At 44.5% G+C, this 21,741-nt stretch overlaps 1 protein-coding gene across 1 annotated transcript in view; it reads right to left on the reverse strand.

Annotated features, from left to right (window-relative positions):
- The window catches only part of LOC311127361 (uncharacterized protein), a 41,376-nt gene that overhangs the window by 13,441 nt on the left and 6,194 nt on the right, over positions 1-21,741 (reverse strand). The window contains exon 2 of the mRNA XM_084159200.1: positions 12,760-13,595. Coding sequence (XP_084015326.1) covers positions 12,760-13,595 — 836 coding nt within the window. The remainder of the gene's footprint in view (positions 1-12,759; positions 13,596-21,741) is intronic.

Genomic DNA, 21,741 nt, shown 5'->3' on the forward strand with positions numbered 1-21,741 from the left:
AGGGAGAGGGAGAGGGAGAGGGAGAGGGAGAGGGAGAGGGAGAGGGAGTGGTAAAGGGAGAGGGAGCGGTAGAGGGAGAGGTAATATATTGTTGCGAGGTAAGTGGTCAAATGATTCCAGAGGTTTATATCACCCTGATAGCCAGATTAAAGAAAGGACTACTGATTTACTGATCTCTAATCCACAAAAAGTTCCTGTGTGATAAAAATAACTTTATGTCCTCTGAAATTCTTGGGTCCAGATATAACATTGTCTTAAAAGTGCCCCATATGATCAGTGGATTTAACAAGAAGTTGATGTTTGATGAATGATGTAACCTGCCAGGCAGGGTATCCATCCACTCTGATATTCAACACATTTCTATTTCATTACATTTTTATCATAAACTCAGCAAAAAAAGAAACGTCCTCTCACTGTCAACTGCGTTTATTTTCAGCAAACTTAACATGTGTAAATATTTGTATGAACATAACAAGATTCAACAACTGAGACATAAACTGAACAAGTTCCACAGACATGTGACTAACATACATTGAATAATGTGTCCCTGAACAAAGGGGGGTTCAAAATCAAAAGTAACAGTCAGTATCTGGTGTGGCCACCAGCTGCATTAAGTACTGCAGTGCATCTCCTCCTCATGGACTGCACCAGATTTGCCAGTTCTTGCTGTGAGATGTTACCCCACTCTTCCACCAAGGCACTTGCAAGTTCCCGGACATTTCTGGGGGGAATGGCCCTTGCCCTCACCCTCCGAATAAACAGGTCCCAGACGTGCTCAATGGGATTGAGATCCGGGCTCTTCGCTGGCCATGGCAGAACACTGACATTCCTGTCTTGCAGGAAATCACTCACAGAACGAGCAGTATGGCTGGTGGCATTGTCATGCTGGAGGATCATGTCAGGATGAGCCTGCAGGAAGGGTACCACATGAGGGAGGAGGATGTCTTCCCTGTAACGCACAGCGTTGAGATTGCCTGCAATGACAACAAGCTCAGTCCGATGATGCTGTGACACACCGCCCCAGACCATGACGGACCCTCCAGAGTACAGGCCTCAGTGTAACGCGAATCCGACCATCACCCCTGGTGAGACAAAACCGCGACTCGTCAGTGAAGAGCACTTTTTGCCAGTCCTGTCTGGTCCAGCGATGGTGGGTTTGTGCCCATAGGCAAAGTTGTTGCCGGTGATGTCTGGTGAGGACCTGCCTTACAACAGGCCTACAAGCCCTCAATCCAGCCTCTCTCAGCCTATTGCGGACAGTCTGAGCACTGATGGAGGGATTGTGCGTTCCTGGTGTAACTCGGGCAGTTGTTGTTGCCATCCTGTACCTGTCCCGCAGGTGTGATGTTCGGATGTACCGATCCTGTGCAGGTGTTGTTACACGTGGTCTGCCACTGCGAGGATGATCAGCTGTCTGTCCTGTCTCCCTGTAGCGATGTCTTAGCCGTCTCACAGTACGGACATTGAAATGTATTGCCCTGGCCACATTTGCAGTCCTCATGCCTCCTTGCAGCATGCCTAAGGCACATTCACGCAGATGAGCAGGGACCCTGGGCATCTTTCTTTTGGTGTTTTTCAGAGTCAGTAGAAAGGCCTCTTTAGTGTCCTAAGTTTTCATAACTGTGACCTTAATTGCCTACCGTCTGTAAGCTGTTAGTGTCTTAACATCCGTTCCACAGGTGCATGTTCATTAATTGTTTATGGTTCATTGAACAAGCATGGGAAACAGTGTTTAAACCCTTTACAATGAAGATCTGTGAAGTTTTTTGGATATTTACAAATTATCTTTGAAAGAGGGTCCTGAAAAAGGGACTTATCTGATTTCGCTGAGTTTAGTAATGTTCTTATGGGATATTTTATGACTTACAAAACACTGTTATATGTGAACCATATAGGCTGAGGCTGTTTTACTACTCCGAATCATTGTACAAGCTTGTAAATCCATTCCTCTGCTGCCGTGGCCCACTTGTCTTCCCCTAGCTTCATGTCATCATTGACCAGGAGGAGTCGAGTCTGAAAGACTGAAAGGGATTATGTGTGACTCATATGAATTTATCTTAGGGTCTAGCCTCATCCTGACTGTATTGCATAATCTCTCGACATACCATAATGGCAGTGCATACGTTTCTAATCGTTTGATTGATGGTAATGGTGGGTGGTTGTAATATTCCCATGGTAGTTATGAAGATGTTCAATTTAAACATCAAATCGCCCATGAGGCCATTGGCTGGAGACGTGTAAGTGAAAGGTCTGAGATAACAGTGTGAGACATAGTGCCTTTGAGAGGAGTGGAGCAGAGGTTAAGTAATTGCCGTTGGTGTGGGAACACAAAGACAGGTGTGTGCCATTGTTTGTTTGTTTGTATGTTTTATGGTGTGACAGTTAGCCCGAGAGGCGCAGATGTTCACGTTTGCAGAAATATGAAAAGGACATTTTGAGCAAATATTTATACAATCATCCACATTCCACAGTGTCCAAACAAAAGCAGGAAGTAAGCAACCAGAAGGCTTTTCCGTGCCACTTCTGTGAAACTCCAGTAAGGGATCTGTCCACTAATGGAAACGCAGGCCAAACAATGGGACAAAAAGTCATAACAGTCAGGAGAACTGACATCACTCATTTCCTCTGACAGAGAAATGAACCTTCTGCCCATTACACACAGTCTTGACCTACTACTCATTTCCCAGACAGTGGTTTTCAAGCATTTGTCAATGGCTCATGGAGACGTCCAGTACTGTCCTAGCTCTCCCCTTATCTCCCCAGATATGCAGGTGTCTGACCAGGGCCTCAGCGATGATTAGTCGGGTGGACAGTGATCAGGTGCCTGTTCCTCTAGCCTGTAGCTTGTAGCATGGCCATCCCAGCTTTGTTTTACAAGGGTTCATTAAGATAAAGAGGAGATTCCTCCTCACACACAGTAAGTCATGGGCAGAGGATATGAGACAGGCAGTCATTAGCAGTCTTCCTGGCAGAGGCGGTGATGGAAGCAGGTTGGGACTGATCTTATCACCCCTCCATGACCCTCCTGGTCCCTCGTAGGTCATGGAAGGAGACTAGAGGGGAAACGAGAGGGGAAGTAGATGGGTCTGGGAATGCCCCCACTCCCTTCCACAGAACTTCCTCTGGCCCCTTATGTTGTGAGGGGGTAACAATGTTTCAAACGTGGGAATCGCTGACGTGTGGATGAAATGCCATGCTTTGGCCTAGTTAGTGAAAGTTGTGAATGTGTGAAATAGAGAGAAAGGAGAGGTGCATATGTTAAAATGACACTCATTGGCAGGTCCCTTTTCCAAAGCAAATACACAAGAAAATGGACCTGCCCATAAGTGTCATTTTAACATATGCACCTCTTCTTTCTCTCTATTTCACACTTTCACAACTTTAAAGGAAAGAGCCAAGTGAAAAGTAATTCACTAACTAGGCCAAAGCCTGGCATTTCATCCACATGGCAGCAATTCACACGTTTTCTACATTGCCTTGACAATGAGAAAAATATATAAAAAACAACTGTGGATTCCACAGTGTGAATATTTTTCATATCATGCAGTAACTAATGATTTTATTGTTTTAGCAGACACTCTTATCCAGAGCGACAGCACACATTTTCATACTAGTCCCCCCTGGGAATCAAACCCACAAACCTGCCGTTGCAAGTGCCATGCTCTACTAAGTAAGCCACACAGGACATAGAAAATGTGAGCATGATATACCAACATATCAAAGTTGTGGAAAACTAAGACTCTCCTCGGGTCTTGGTTCTGGAGATTCCACTGCGTCTACCGCATCAACAAATACTTTCCTAAACATGACAGTGTTGGAAAGGAATGAGGCGTCAGATGTGGGGTGCACACAGAGATAGGGAGAAAGGAATGTGCTGTACACGTTTACTCATTTTCTGTCCAGAAGCCCCATTTGTTTTCAGCACACACAATCTGGGGAGAGAGTTGAGATAATATTCTTGCCTCTCTGCTTTGTTGTATATCTCCCAAGGCACTCTTTGGGGAACACTCTGTGTGTCCGTGCTGGCTCTGTCAAACTTTGACAGGAAAAGGGGGTCTTGAGGATTTACAGAGAGACAGAATGTATGACGTGATGCCGATATGGGTCAGTGGTGAGATTAACAACCCCAATGATGCTAGCTACCTGTCTCAATTAGCCACCAACCACACCTCACCAAAACTCTGGTCTACCTCAGTTGCTCTTACTACCTGCCAACAATAACCGATGGAAGTACTTGGGTGTCTACCATAAATTCAGCAGCTATACTTCTCATGTACTCTACAGATGCCTTGAGCAAAAGGACATATAGGCACGAGCACCACAATACACACAGATCAGCTCATCATAAATAGAAAATCAGTGGAATGCATCTGAAGCCCCTAGGAAGTGTGTTTAGTACATCATGTGCATGTTTATGGACTGCAGCGGAGGAATTCGACAGGACCAACATTTTAATTAACTGGGGTTGTCGTCTCCCCCCGTCTTCATTATTTTATGACACCATATTTCAGTGTTCCACACATCCTTCAACGGAGGGGAAAGTATGCTTTGAATACCCGGTGGTTCCTCCTACGGATAGAGGCTTGCTTAAGATCAGACAGATAGCTAAACACATCCATATGATAAACCTATTCTCCTCATGGTGAAATATGTCTGCGCTGCACTCTGCACTCTTACGCTGCCCTGCAGCCCTGTCTCTATCTACAGTAGAAGGCTGTATTATTGATAATTAACTGACAGTGTTTTCATGTTCAGCATGCTTAGGGAATGTTATTTTCAAACTTTTGGTTGACAGACCATCTTGAGGCCATCCTAACATTTAAAACTATAAAACAGGGGCAGAGGGAGAGAGAGAGTCTTTGATGTTTGACGGAGGAGAGGGGGGTCTACATTCCTGGGGCCACAGAGCCCCATTTGGCAGGCAAAGGAATGGCATTATTAGCTGTGGTGACAAGTGATGATGATGATGAAGAGTTTTACCGCCGGACTGCCTGTCAGCAATGCACCTCTAAAGTAAGCCACAGAAGGGCCCCCCAAAATATCCGCCACCCGCCGGCTAGTCGGCCGGTCCCTTAAAGGGGCCCTAGAGGCTATCAAAGGGGCTTTATCTAGGTAAATATGTGAGTAATTTGAGCAATTTGACACCTGTTTAATGCGTCCACGTAGACCGTCCAGCTCTGGGCTCAGGGAGCGGCAGGACCCAGATGAGAGAGAGAGAGATGGGAGCTGGCTGCCTGGCTCTCCAGGACAATATCACCACAGTCATCTGCACAGTCACTCAGCACAGATGAACAGGTGCTGTTTGACATGCGGTAGCATGAAATAGGCCCCCACACTGTAACACATGACCTCTCCACCTTTCCTTTCAGTCTGTAAGCTACTGAGCCCTGTGTTAAGAGTCCCCTGCTGTATACCATAATACAGCCTTGTCTTCACTGGGTCTTTGAACGTGACATTGTTATGAATGGTCTTTGAGGGAGAGATGGGGAAGTAAGTGTTAAGAGGTGCTGGCTTTGAAGTATGGCCTAGTTTGACCACCTCTAATTCTATAGCAGATTAGTTTGCTCATGAATTAATATTGGATTGTTGACCATTTTATGTATCATGTAAAGGATGTGAGATCAACTAACAGCTTGTGTCATCCTGCAAAATTGTCAAAAGGTCATAAACTCACTGTCAACTGCGTTTATTTTCAGCAAACTTAAAATGTGTAAATATTTGTATGAACATAACAAGATTCAACAACTGAGACATAAACTGAACAAGTTTCACAGACATGTGACTAACAGAAATGGAATAATGTGTCCCTGAACAAAGTGGGTCTGGGATATGGTGAGGTCGTCGTCGGGTGAGGTCGTCGGGTAAGCTTGGCTTTATACATAGTTTGGGCTTTGTCGAGTAAGGCTAAAACTATGTATTTAGATTGTAGTTAGGTATTGTAGGAAGTTATTGTGGGTTGTTGTATGTAATTATTGTAGGTTAGTATTGTATTCGGCTGAGCACGAAGCTAGCTGTATTCGGCTGAAGCTAGAAGCTAGCTGGCTAACCCACCACCTGGACTAGCTGGCGGATAGCTACTGGCAACTATTAGCAACGGTATAGTTGTTTCACGCCTGAGAGTGCCTGTAATTACGCCAGCTGGCTGCCTACAATAGTTACATACAATAATTGCCTACCATTCAGCTGTTTTCTACCATTCAGCTGTTTTCTAACCTCATTGTCTGAACCGTTAACGCTGACTGGTAAACAATAGCTGGAACGACCGAGCGAGCAGACGCGAACTGGCTGAGTCAATTCAGTGGCTAGCTTTGCACTTGGCTAGCTAACAGTAGCTGCTAGGGGCAAGTCATAACCTACATATGTATTTAGATTGTAGTTAGGTATTGTTGGTAGTTATCGTGGGTTGTTGTATGTAATTATTTTAGGTTAGTATTGTATTCGGCGGCGCCGGGCGTAGCACGAAGCTAGCTGGCTAACCCTCCACCTGGACTAGCTGGCGAGTAGCTATTAGCAACGGTATTGTTATTTCACGCCTGGGAGTGCCTGTGGTTACGCCAGCTGGCTGCCTACAATGATTACATACAATAATTGCCTACCATTCAGCTGTTTTCTAACCTCATGTCTGAACCGTTAACGTTAGGTAGCAAGTGGCTACTGTGCTTGAAATTTAGCTAGCTTGTTGCTACCTGGATAGCTACTAGTAAACAATAGCTGGAACGACCTAGCGAACAGACGCGAACTGGCTGAGTCAATTCAGTGGCTAGCTTTGCACTTGGCTAGCTAACAGTAGCTGCTAGGGGTAAGTCATAACCTACATCTGTGTTTTGTTTTTACATATTGATAGCCCGAGTCGTTCAGGGAATTCGGGACATGGGTGACTAGTTAACGTTAGTTTGGCTCTCTCTGTGTGTTCGTGCCGTTCGTGCTGCGCCTAGTTAGCTAGCTGAGTTAGTCTATTCCTAGAAAACATTGAACCGCTGTAGTTTACAACAATTATAGTTTCTGAGGTGGAAGTTGGGAGAGTTATATTTGGGAGTTGTGGTGAGGGAGGCCCCCCTCTCTCCTTTCCCAGATGTTTAGTTCATTTCATTCCGATCTCCTCTGCATTATTGTAGCCATTTGCTGCAGCCTGTCAACTATGCCTCTGCCTATCCCTGTTCTCTCCTCTCCGCACAGGCTACACAAACGCCTCACACCGCGTGGCTGCTGCCTCTCTAACCTGGTGGTCCCTGCACGAGTTCCAGGTCTCAGGCAGCCTCTGGAACTGCCGTTCTGCTGCCAACAAGGCAGACTTCATCCCAGCCTATGCTACCCTCCAATCCCTCGACTTCTTGGCGCTGACGGAAACATGGATTACCACTGAAAACACTGCTACTCCTACTGCTCTCTCCTCGTCTGACCATGTGTTCTCGCATACCCCGAAAGCATCTGGTCAGCGGGGTGGCGGCACAGGAATCCTCATATCTCCCAAGTGGACATTCTCAATTGTTCCCCTAACCCATCTGTCTATCTCCTCATTTGAATTCCATGCTGTCACAGTCACTAGCCCATTTAAGCTTAATATCCTTGTCATCTATCGCCCTCCAGGTTCCCTTGGAGAGTTCATCAATGAGCTTGACGCCTTGATAAGCTCCTTTCCTGAGGATGGCTCACCCCTCACAGTTCTGGGGGATTTCAACCTCCCTACGTCTACATTTGACTCATTTCTCTCTGCCTCCTTCTTTCCACTCCTCTCCTCTTTTGACCTCACCCTCTCACCGTCCCCCCCTACTCACAAGGCAGGCAATACGCTTGACCTCATCTTTACTAGATGCTGTTCTTCTACTAATCTCACTGCAAATCCCCTCCATGTCTCCGACCACTACTTTGTATCCTTCTCTCTCTCGCTCTCCTCCAACACTACTCACTCTGCCCCTACACAGATGGTAATGCGTCGTCGCAACCTTCGCTCTCTCTCTCCCGCTACTCTCTCCTCTTCCATCCTATCATCTCTTCCCTCTGCTCAATCCTTCTCCCTCCAATCTCCTGATTCTGCCTCCTCAACCCTCCTCTCCTCCCTTTCTGCATCCTTTGACTCTCTATGTCCCCTATCCTCCCGGCCGGCTCGGTCCTCCCCTCCAGCTCCGTGGCTTGATGACTCATTGCGAGCTCACAGAACAGAGCTCCGGGCAGCTGAGCGGAAATGGAAGAAAACTAGACTCCCTGCGGACCTGGCATCTTTTCACTCCCTCCTCTCTACATTTTCTTCATCTGTTTCTGCTGCTAAGGCCACTTTCTACCACTCTAAATTCCAAGCATCTGCCTCTAACCCTAGGAAGCTCTTTGCCACATTCTCCTGCCTGCTGAATCCTCCTCCCCCCCCTCCTCCCTCTCTGTGGATGACTTCGTCAACCACTTTGAAAAAAAGGTTGACGACATCCGATCCTCGTTTGTTAAGCCAAATGACACTGCTGGTCCTGCTCACACTGCCCTACCCTATGCTTTGACTTCTTTCTCCCCTCTCTCCAGATAAAATCATGCGACTTGTGACGGCAGGCCGCCCAACAACCTGCCCGCCTGACCCTATCCCCTCCTCTCTTCTCCAGACCATCTCCGGTGACCTTCTCCCCTACCTCACCTCGCTGATCAACTCATCCTTGACCGCTGGCTATGTCCCTTCCGTCTTCAAGAGAGCGAGAGTTGCACCCCTTCTCAAAAAACCAACACTCGATCCCTCTGATGTCAACAACTACAGACCAGTATCCCTTCTTTCTTTTCTCTCCAAAACTATTGAGCGTGCCGTCTCTAGCCAACTCTCTTGCTATCTCTCTCAGAATGACCTTCTTGATCCAAACCAGTCAGGTTTCAAGACTGGTCATTCAACTGAGACTGCTCTTCTCTGTGTCACGGAGGCTCTCTGCACTGCTAAAGCTAACTCTCTCTCCTCTGCTCTTATCCTTCTAGACCTGTCTGCTGCCTTTGATACTGTGAACCATCAGATCCTCCTCTCCACCCTCTCCGAGCTGGGCATCTCAGGCGCGGCTCACTCTTGGATTGCGTCCTACCTGACCGGTCGCTCCTACCAAGTGGCGTGGCGAGAAGCTGTCTCCGCACCACGTGCTCTCACCACTGGTGTCCCCCAGGGCTCAGTTCTAGGCCCTCTCCTATTCTCACTATACACCAAGTCACTTGGCTCTGTCATATCCTCACATGGCCTCTCCTATCATTGCTACGCTGACGATACACAACTAATCTTCTCCTTTCCCCCTTCTGATAACCAGGTGGCGAATCGCATCTCTGCATGTCTGGCAGACATATGACGGATCACCACCTCAAGCTGAACCTTGGCAAGAAGGAGCTGCTCTTCCTCCCGGGGAAGGACTGCCCGTTCCATGATCTCGCCATCACGGTTGACAACTCCGTTGTGTCCTCCTCCCAGAGTGCGAAGAGCCTTGGCGTGACCCTGGACAACACCCTGTCGTTCTCTGCTAACATCAAGGCGGTGACCCGATCCTGTAGGTTCATGCTCTACAACAGTCGGAGTACGACCCTGCCTTACACAGGAAGCGGCACAGGTCCTAATCCAGGCACTTGTCATCTCCCGTCTGGATTACTGCAACTCGCTGTTGGCTGGGCTCCCTGCCTGTGCCATTAAACCCCTACAACTCATCCAGAATGCCGCAGCCCGCCTGGTGTTCAACCTTCCCAAGTTCTCTCACGTCACCCCGCTCCTCCGCACACTCCACTGGCTTCCAGTTGAAGCTCGCATCTGTTACAAGACCATGGTGCTTGCCTATGGAGCTGTGAGGGGAACGGCACCTCCGTACCTTCAGGCTCTGATCAGTCCCTACACCCAAACGAGGGCATTGCGTTCATCCACCTCTGGCCTGCTGGCTCCCCTTCCTCTGTGGAAGCATAGTTCCCGCTCAGCCCAGTCAAAACTGTTCGCTGCTCTGGCACCCCAATGGTGGAACAAGCTCCCTCACGACGCCAGGACATTTGAAACCCCACCTCTTTAAGGAATACCTGGGATAGGATAAAGTAATCCTTCTACCCCCCCCCCTTACCCCAACACCCCCCCCCCCCCCCCCCCTAAAAAAAACACACAAAAAAAACATTGTAAAGTGGTTGTACTACTGGCTATAAGGTGAATGCACCTATTTGTAAGTCGCTCTGGATAAGAGCGTCTGCTAAATGACGTAAATGTAAATGTATCTGGTGTGGCCACCAGCTGCATTAAGTACTGCAGTGCATCCCCTCCTCATGGACTGCACCAGATTTGCCAGTTCTTGCTGTGAGATGTTACCCCACTCTTCCACCAAGGCACCTGCAAGTTCCCTCCGATCCAACAGGTCCCAGACGTGCTCAATGGGATTGAGATCCGGGCTCTTCGCTGGCCATGGCAAAACATTGACATTCCTGTCTTGCAGGAAATCACGCACAGAACGAGCAGTATGGCTGGTGGCATTGTCATGCTGGAGGGTCATGTCAGGATGAGCCTGCAGGAAGGGTACCACATGAGGGAGGAGGATGTCTTCCTTGTAACACACAGCGTTGAGATTGCCTGCAATGACAACAAGCTCAGTCCGATGATGCTGTGACACACCGCCCCAGACCATGATGGACCCTTCACCTCCAAATCGATCCTGCTCCAGAGTACAGGCCTCGGTTTAACGCTCATTCCTTCGACAATAAACGCAAATCCGACCATCACCCCTGGTGAGACAAAACCAGTGACGAGCACTTTTTGCCAGTCCTGTCTGGTCCAGTGACGGTGGGTTTGTGCCCATAGGCGACGTTGTTGCCGGTGATGTCTGGTGAGGACCTGCCTTACAATAGGCCTACAAGCCCTCAATCCAGCCTCTCTCAGCCTATTGAGGACAGTCTGAGCACTGATGGAGGGATTGTGTGTTCCTGGTGTAACTCGAGCAGTTGTTGATGCCATCCTGTACCTGTCCCGCAGGTGTGATGTTCGGATGTACCGATCCTGTGCAGGTGTTGTTACACGTGGTCTGCCACTGTGAGGATGATCAGCTGTCCGTCCTGTCTCCCTGTAGTGCTGTCTTAGGCGTCTCACAGTACGGACATTGCAATTTATTGCCCTGGCCACATTTGCAGTACTCATGCCTCCTTGCAGCATGCCTAAGGCACGTTCACGCAGATGAGCAGGGACCCTGGGCATCTTTCTTTTTGTGTTTTTCAGAGTCAGTAGAAAGGCCTCTTTAGTGTCCTAAGTTTTCATAACTGTGACCTTAATTGCCTACCGTCTGTAAGCTGTTAATGTCTTAATGACCGTTCCACAGGTGCATGTTCATTAATTGTTTATGGTTCATTGAACAAGCATGGGAAACAGTGTTTAAACCCTTTACAATGAAGATCTGTGAAGTTATTTGGATTTTTACGAATTATCTTTGAAAGACAGGGTCCTGAAAAAGGGACGTTTAGATGTAATGGGCATCACTTTCACCTTGCCTTGCTTGACACAGCACACCAAACTGTCCACGGTTGACTTTTATAGCACATGTATCCCTTAGTGCCTAATTAAATTGATGACTAGGCTTTACAGTAATATAAATGTTATGCAAACACTTTCAAAAACGGATAACATATTTTTGGGCCACAAGAGCAAAGCATCTCAGTCAGATTAAACGCTCATCTTCACTCAAAACCTAAATCGACCAGACATTCAGATGAGAGTGCTGTATCAAAGACAGAGCTGAGAGCTGATAGTGATGTGTCTAGCAGCACATCAAACAGGTTATTATGGGTTGGCAAAGCTCCACAGCTGTCAGGTGCAGCTCTGCAAGACAACACTGTTTTCTCATTTGGAAATAAGATGTATTTTTTTCCAAACATGAATGAAAACACAGCTGTCATTGGCAAGCTTTAATTAGGAAACGTGCCTCTACTGGTCCGTTTGAATGGGTAAAGTAGCTTTTTATTGCTCAGCTATCTCACTAAGGACAAGTTGAGGTCATAGCTGTCATGGAGGTTCAGTATGAGAATACTGTATCTCTTTTTGTTTACCCATAAATAGGGATTTAAGCTGAGTTCTTGTCATGTGCTGTTTGTAAAATCAACAAGCACTTTTATCTTATAACAGTACGACATTATCTTATTACAATAATGTGATGAGGAGGTTGCCTAATTGAATGTATTTTAGAGGTTTGATTCACCTGAGTTTTAATCTAGCACTCACTTGTAAACTCAAAGACAAAGTTTAGTAATTGTTCTCAAAATACTCTCCTGCCCATAGAGATAGTTTCCTAGAGCCTTGTTGTTGTTGGAGGTTCCATGATTAGCTGCTGACATAGAGGCTGGGAAGGGTTGGTAATTAGAGATCATTAGGGAGCGTAAAGATATTTGCTGTCCACCACCCAAAATCCATCAAACTACTGAGGGCATCATGTTTAAATTAGTGGGAAGTCACTATAGTATATTTTCCAAAAATATAATGACATGTTCTAGTTCTAAAGGTGATGTAGGGACAAATATGAACTTTCAGTTCAGTCTCACAGTTGCAGATGCTCACTGGTTTGGATAATTTTAAGAGATATGTGTTTTTCATATAAATGAAAAATGAGGTCCTTGATTCTGTTCAAGTAGCCAACAGACTTAATGTTGCAGATGAAAGTACACAGATGGCATAGCTACAACACATTTCCCCATAAATAAACCTTTATAGTTTATACATAAAACAGAATATAATTGGTAACATCTTTGGGCTTGCATGCAGCCCTGTGAGTAAATACGAAGTGTGGGGGGCAGGGATATCTTTACCTCACTCAGTCTGCAGCATTCCTCCATATACTTCTCCAGGCTGTCGCTCGTCGTGCTTTTCCTCAAAGGCCGCTGCTCAAAGTTAACTCCTGTCATATCATCACAGGTCCCTGTAGAGCACTGGCTCCTGGGCCTTGTGTTCGCTGAGTTGACCCCCTCAGTCACAGCCCTGTTCTCACCCAGCTGCTCTGAAACCCCCTCACTGTCCTCAGCAGTGTCCTTCATGGCCCTGTGTTGGGCCCTCTCCATATTTATGTCCTTCTCAGTTATATGAAGGTCTACCCTCTCAACTTCTGTGTTGAGTTCAGCCCCCGACTCCACAATATCACACTCCAGCACAGCATTGTCTACAGTCGTACATGGTGTGTCTCTGATATCCTCTGTTTGTTTGGTGTCAGAGCACTGTTCAATGGTGAGGAGTGGATCTGGGGTAGGGACAGGTGTGTTGAGGTTACAGGAGTCATAGGAGGGTTCCCGGCTGTGGACCATAAAGCTCTGCTCTGAGCCGGTGGGTGTGGAGGGAGAGTTGGTTCCACTGAGCAGTTCCACTCCAGAGTCCTCCGACTCAAACTTGTACAGCATGGGAAGCTGAGAGTCTGAGAAAATGTCAGAGAGGTAGTCTGAGCTTGACTCCATCAGGGGCTGTCCAGGCATGTTATCCAGGTCAGCATTCCCCTCCAAACCTTTGACAGGCTCTGAGATGTCCTGCTCAGATACTGACATGGAGATTGTGGATGAAGAATCATCAGCGTTGTTGAGGGTCTTCTCATGGAAGTTGTTGAAGAGCTTCATCTTGGTCAAAACAACCTCATTCTCCAGCACATTGTCCCCCTTCCCTGTGAATAATGAAAAGCACAATTAGTAAAGCAGCTTTTTTTGCGCATTACCTGAGTTGCCTATTTCGAATGTTCCCACAAGTGACTTGAATTTCACTCAAAATTATCCCCAATGAAATAAAATACCTGAGTGTATGCCAGTTTTCAAGTGTTGCATAGCAGTCTACTCTAAGGGCTGCAAAAATAACATATGCCAGAAAGCTTCAACTGCACTAAAGGGATGGTGAAGCAAAAAGTAAACCCTTTCAGATTACAAAATGTACTTTTATTGACCAGAGAATACCTAACAACATCACTAACATCTAATTACAATATGTCTTTCTAAGGAGAGTGGATGTCAAGAGTAAATTTAAGACTGTAGCTGCTCAGGTATTTGAAACATTCTCTCTTCTTGTGTAAGCAGGAGGATGGTGTTTTTGTTCCAAAGGACTCACAGTTGCATGTCCAATTCCTTTGACCATGAATGACAGATGTACTGTCAAAATATACATCTAAGAGGTATTTGAGGATCTTCCTATGAAACCTGAAGACTGGTTTTATACAAACCAGCATTCTTTAACTCGGGCGTGCACAAATACCCCAGGACACACACTATTTATCAGTGCCCCACACTGGACTGTCCAGCTTTGATCTTAAGGTCCGGTTAATACCATTATGGGGTGCATTCATATGTGACATCTCTTCTTTCTCGCCACGGGCAATCTGATACTCCTCGGTGTCAATCAAACATTATTTTCCCCCCTTACTTTGAATTCCAAAACAACAAACTTACATAACACCATCTCCTAGAGGTCTTCACGGGTCCACTCGAACCTGAATACCCAAGACCCGACCCGAGCGGGTCCAAAATGGTAACTTTTCTCTCGGGTCCGTGTCGGGTCCTGTTTGATTGTCAATGGGTCTATGTAACTACAGCTGATAGACCCGAGTGGACCCGAATGGACCCGACTACGGCTCTGCATAGCCTGTAGCATATTTATTTTGCGCTAATAAGGTGAATGTATTGACTTATAAAAGGCTTAGCCAACATAAATTATTAAGACCTATTCATTAACCAGAAGAGCAACTTGGCTGATAAACATATTTATTTTGTCACTCGGGTCCAATCGGGTCGGGTCTAGGTCAATTATTTATATATACTCTAGATGACTGATAGGGGGCGATGTGTTGAAGCCACCGGGCCTCCATCTTGGCAGACACCTTAATGCATACTTTTAAAGTATATTATGTGAGCTAAACATTATTTATTTTGTATATATGAAAACATTACAGATTACAAATGTAACTGTCCCCACTACAACAAGAAAAATACATAAATACATATACTTTTGTCCTTGAAACATTTAATTGAAATACTGTAGAATTCCATTCAGTCCTATGGAGGACTGCTCCTACTTGGGAGTGCCAACAGAATATTCCTAATTTAAACTAATATGGGTTAAATGGAATAGTAGCTGAAATATGGACACTGACTGTATCTATAACCTCTCACATGTAGCGTAATATAATATGAACTCCTGCAGAATTATGCATTTCTTGCAGTAAAATGATACAACAAATGTTAATTTTGTTTCAGGAACAGGAGTGGAGAAATATGATTTCTTTTTTTCAGTATCTCTTGAGAAAATATGAATGTGCGTGTAATGTGTTATATTTGACACTGTTATGCAACCAGACAGTATTTCAACCACAAAATATGCACCCAAGATTAACTGAAGTCTTATCAGAAACATTTCATAGTTTTCTCAGCTTTTCATTTCCTTAAAACCGGTCAAACTGATGACATTTGGACATATTACACAGGACCAATCCGTTTAGGAATTATTGCGTTTTCTCCCCGGTCCCTAAACAAAACAGACAACTTTACAAGTGTTAACTAGATTACTAATGCATTCATTCTATCAATGTAAGACATTATTCTGGTGAGCACTACTTTATTTAGTCTTCTGGGGCAACAAGTTATGACAGAAGAGAAGCTGCATGTATCTAACTATAGTTGACAAACAAATGGCCTACCAAATGTCGGAAATTATAAGCAGAAAGTTGTCTAGATATGGGATGAAAGTAGCCAGTAGGCTATACGGTCCAGTAAGGAGTATCAGCAAAATAAATTATTATGGAATCATTATAGTGGATCGAACTGCACAGGTAGCCTACATTTGAAGTGATGTCTTTGACAATCAGATGAAAACATCATCACACAACACCCATGATATGCAAAACTGAGCCTGCACAGATCTTATCTCAACAGTAAATGAGATAAGATGTTTTCATGCCACAGTATCCCCTCTAAAATCAGCATATCCCAGGCATCTTATCCGGGTTTCTCATAACCGGGATACAAGCTTTTTCGGGTTATTGTAAATGCGATATGATGTTTACATGTGTCAACTCAAAAACAAAATACTTGAGTATCCCGAATAATAGCAGGATATTGGTGTGCATGTAAACGTTGTCAGTGACCAATACATAGTTTCAGCAATCCAGGGTTTATATACATCATTGGTCTAGGTTTGGTTGTCGTCAGGTCCATTCGGATTCAGGTCTGATTGTACTCGGGTCGGTTTGGGTCCGGGTTCCCCCTTTTTTTAAATGATCACGTCCGTTCGGGTCCTGGTCTGATTGTCCTCAGGTCCCTTCGGGTCCGGGTCCAACTTTTTGGACCTGAGAAGATCTCCACCATCTCCTTGAGCAGCTCATATGTTTTAATTAAATCTGAGTATTACTTTATTCTATTTATTTAGTCTTGTACTGCAAATCTAACCCAAGCACCTTTCTGGGATAACATAATAGTAGACTGTTAGATCAAAATTCAACAATAGAGGAGATTTGGCGACTACCGGCTATTTAAATTGAAGATCTGGCCACGGCAAATGTGAGATTAAAAAGGGCTTCAGAGGGAACTTTATTGAGGGGAGTTTTTTAAGGAAACGTTTGCGAGAAGTCTTTTGAAATCAATATTAGTTGAATCTCATTACCACATTACCAAACAAAACAAAACTTCCTAACATGATGCCCACTTAAATGATGCCTACTTAAGCGGTTGTGGCGGGCCATTTAAAACCTTTTAGAGTGTTTCTTGGTATTCTTAAACAAATCTACTTTGAAACAAAAGTATACACCTCACACACATGGTTATTGGCTTAAAAAAAGAAGACACCTGTACCATGTCAGATATAGAGTTGAAATGTATTACATTGAGTTTGCATCCCAATAATACACTTTATATACACTTTATATACATCACAGAAGACTGAAATATAACAAAACGTCTTGACATAAAAACACCGGATTTTCGGTGCTTTAAAAAATATATATATATTAATTATGACATTATGAAAAATATTAATAACATTCCAACCATGAGGTCACTAGAGGGTGATTTGGTCATTTGACTGCAGAAATGTATAAACACTCACAGGGGAATTCCATAGTTGACTGTTAGGAAATTAGGAGGGCAGAGTTTGTGATTGGATTGGAGGGGAGGGGACATGGATAGGATGATGAATGATCAAATTCACAGGAGCTCAGGCTGAGCGATAGATCCTAAAACCTAATTGGCAGGAAGTTAGTCCTGATTGGAAGGACACAAAACTGATTGGAAGTAGGTGTAACCACCATGATTTGTTATTACATTCTACTGCCAAACTATTTAGAGATGGTGACGTGTCAGATTTAAAAGCAGCCAGTCAATTACATTCTTATAATCATATTACAGTGATACTCTTCCCTCCTTTTTGAAGTTGAATGAATGATCTTAGTATGGAATTGCATTTGAATTGCAGTGGGGGTTGTGAGGTGGAGATACTTCCAACCTGTTTGCTCGCAGCTTTTTCTCACAAAACAAAACCCATTGTTTTTTTTATTTCACTGTGAATGACATCCACAACAATGGAGGCACACCCATGTTTTCCCTGAGAAAACAACCAGTTGTGATAATACTGTTTTGGGGTTAGATAGCGGCTCCTATCAGCCTTGGTTCTGGCTCAGGTCTCTTCCCATTTAAAACAATAGCCTTGTTTTCCCAGTTAGTTTACATTTACCGATTTTGGCCAAAGCTTGTGGAACAGTTACGTGGGGTTTTCATTTTACATTTTAGCAGACGCTCTTATCCAGAGCGACTTACGGGAGCAATTAGGGTTAAGTGCCTTGCTCAAGGGCACAGACAGATTTTTCACCTAGTCGGCTCGGGGATTAGAAGCAGCGACCTTTCGGTTACTGGCACAACGCTCCTAACCACTAAGCTACCTGCCGCCACAACGTTGGCCTCTTGAAAATGTTATAAGATTCAGAGGTTCCACTGTTGCTAAGTGCTCTCAAGGTGGACAAATAACTTTAAAATTAGTATCAGAAGACAATACTCGCTAGCATATACAGTAAAATGTAGCCTACATGTGTTTTCTCTTTCAAATGCAGAGTTCTATGTGTGCAACTAAAGTACATTCAGTCAAAAATCCACTGTTTATTTAAATAGATATCATGAATGAGATTTAAATCGACAAAATGTCATGTGGTGTACATGTGTCATTTGGTATGTCTCACTTAATTAGAATGAGATGTGTACTTCCTACATGACATTCCCATAGTGCTAATGTTACATGTGGAAAGAATTTCACTGGCTCAACTCAAGACAGTATTCTCAAAACAAATTATTGCAGTAGAGGCAAGGGAATGTATTTCCTGTTTTCTTCAAATGCCGGGAAAATGTAGCACAACTGTTTCCACTGTGGTCAGAGCAAAAGTACAACTACAGTGCCTTCAGAAAGTATTCATACCACTTGACTTATTCCACATTTTGTTGTGTTACAGCCTGAATTCAAAATTGATTAAATCATTTATTTTCTCACCCATCTACACACGTTATCCCATAATGAAGTGAAAACATGTTTTTAAATTTATTGAAAATAAAATACAGAATATCTAATTTACATAACTATTCACACCCTTTGCTATGACACTCCAAATTGAGCTCAGGTGCATCCCATTTAATTTGATCATCCTTGAGATTGGAGTCCACCTGTGGCCAATTCAATTGTTTGGACATGATTTAGAAAGAAACACACCTCTCTGTATAAGGTAGCACAGTTGACAATGCATGTCAGTGCAGAAACTATACCATGAAGTCCAAGGAACTGTCCGTAGATCTCCGAGATAGAATTGTGAGGAGGCAAGGCGCATAGGTCTCCTGAGTGGCGCAGTGGTCTAAGGCACCGCATCACAGTGCTAACTGGCCGCGACCGGGAGACTCATGGGCGGCGCACAATTGGCCCAGCGTCGTCCAGGGTAGGGGAGGGAATGGCCGGCAATGATGTAGCTCAGTTGATAGAGCATGGCGTTTGCAACGCCAGGGTTGTGGGTTCGATTCCCACGGGGGGCCAGTATAAAAAATAAATAATAATTCACTAACTGTAAGTCGCTCTGGATAAGAGCGTCTGCTAAATGACTAAAATGTAAATGTAAAATGCATATATCTGAGGAAGGGTGTAAGACAACTTCTAGAGTGTTGAAAGTTTCCAAGAGCACAGTGGTCTCCATCATTGGGAAATAGAAAAAATATGGAACTACCCAGACTTTGCCTAGAGCTGGCCGTCCGACCAAACTGAGCAACCGGGCAAGAAGGACCTTGGTCAGGGAGGTGACCAAGAAGTCAATGACCACTCTTACAGAACTACAGTTCCTTGGCTGAGATGGGAGAACCTGCCAGAAGGACAACAGTCTCTACAGCACTTCACCAATCTGGGCTTTATGTTAGAGTGGCCAGACAGAAGCCACTCCTGAGAAAAAGGCACATGACAGCACGCCTAGAGTTTGCAAAAAGGCACTTCAAAGACTCTGAGATCATAAGGCAAAAGTTTCTGTGGTCTGATGAGACAAAAATTGAACTCTTTGGCCTGAATGCAAAGTGCTATCTCTGGAGAATACCAGGCACAGCTCATCATCCGTCTAACACCAGCTCTACCATGAAGCATGGAGGTGGCAGCATCATGCCATGGGGATGCTTTTCAGCGGCAGGGACTGGGAGACTGGTAAGAATAGAGGGAACAATGAATGGAGCCAAATACAGGCAAATCCTTGATGAAAACCTGCTTCAGAGTGCAAACGACCTTAGACTGGGGTGAAGATTTACGTTCCAACAGGACAATGACCCCAAGCATACAGCCAAAGCAATGCTGGAATGGCTTCAGGACAAGAATGTGAAAGTCCTTGAGTGGCTCAGCCAAAGCCCAGACTTGAATCCCATTGAAAATCTGTGAAAAACTTGAAGATTGCTGTTCACCGCCACTCCCCATCTAACTTAACAGAGCTTGAGAAAATCTGCAAGGAAGAATGGGAGAAAATCCCCAAATCCAGATGTGCAAAGCTTATACAGACATACCCAAGACGACGCATAGCTGTAATTGCCGCCAAAGGTGCTTCTACAAAGTGTTGACTCAGGGGTGTGAATACTAATGTAAATGAGATATTTCTGTATTCAATTTTCAATACATGTGCAAAAAAATTCTAAAAACATGTTTTTACTTTGTCATTATGGGGTATTGTGTGTAGATGGGTGAGAGAGAAAAAATGATTTAATCCATTTTGAATTCAGGCTGTAACACAACAAAATGTGGAATATGTCAAGGGGTATGAATACTTTCTGAAGGCACTGTACTTCAACACTGTTTATGCCCTATTGTGTCAACGATTACCTAGCAATATCAGATGAGAGACTAGTCCCAGTGTGGGTTATTTCTGAGGTAAGTCATTCTTAAACATGTCTCTGGAGTCTGGAGTATACAGCCTTTTATCCAGCATGAGTCCTGAACAAAAGCTTATACAGGATCATATGGTGTTTCCCTTAATAGAGGTATCACCAGTACAAACAACAGCAAGACTGCAAATTAAAACACACTTAAAGACACATTTAACTAAGCCCTATTGTTCCCAGATGAACACATAGCATGGACACTCCTGAATCCTGAGCAGTCCAATCAGAAGTATAGAAATGGATGTCTGGGATGGTCCTCAAGGTATGACTGTACTGTAAAGAACTTGTAAATCTCATATGTATACCCATTTACAGCAGCTCCCTAAGCCTTGATAAGGCTGTGGTCCCTTGGGGGAGATATGAGAGACTGCAGTCCATGTGTAACCCTCTAGCAGTCCTGCTCTGACTCTCTCTTAATTGGCTTTATCAGGTCAGTCTATGGTCAGTCATGTGTTATCAATACGAGTGTAATGGGAACTGGTGTATCTCACACGATGGCAACAGACCAGAAGGAGTAGATAGTTAAAGAGCAACACCGATGATCTCCTGCATAACAACTACCAGGGCCGGTTCCAGGAACTCAGTCGTGGTCTCAACTTACCATTGAGAGTAAGAATAGTTGAATATACCAGGCGCAATTTAAAAATGTGGTTGTGCATCAGCATTTTTTCTCTTGTTATGTCAGTCACTGACAGTCACTCAATTAGCTCAATTTATTGGTAGTTAGTCTAGCCAGCTATCTAAACTTGTAGCCGAATTCCGACCGGGCACGCAGGGCACGTGCCCAGAGGCCCTGACCTCCAGGGGGCCTGCATTGATTTTGTTAGTCATTCTCACTCAGATATCATATTAATATGGCAAAAGTCATTACAAAATGTGTAAAATTTTAGGAAATTAGATTTAAAAATGCTAAAAAGTATCTCCACCCCATGGCAAAATGGGTAGAATTGCAGGAAATTAACTTTAAAACTAAACATTTCATCCACCATCAAGAGGTAACCAAATAACCAAATTTCACTTAGGGCCCCCCAAAGACTAGAGCCGGCCCTGACAACTAGTGTACTGCACAACATGTAGGCTGTTATATTTTGGTTGAAAGTTACTAAATGTTTGTATCTGCTACTGTAAACTAAAGCCCCTCAACTGTCCCACCAAAAAGAACTAATCCGAGTTTGCTTTAACATGCAAGCAAATTGTAAACTGCATTGCCATAATGTTTATGCTAGCAGCCAAAGCTTTACTCTCACAAGGTGTCATTCATCCTGTACTTCAAAGTTCACTGACATCCTAAGTATTGATATTCGCTAGTATTTAAAGCAGTGCTGGGCTTCTAATTGAGCACAGGGATTTGCTGATGAAGGGGCATTTTTTCTGTTGTCCTGAGAAGAAAGCAATCTG

The sequence above is a fragment of the Coregonus lavaretus genome, assembly GCF_964263955.1.
Source record: "Coregonus lavaretus genome assembly, chromosome: 1".
NCBI lineage: Eukaryota > Metazoa > Chordata > Actinopteri > Salmoniformes > Salmonidae > Coregonus > Coregonus lavaretus.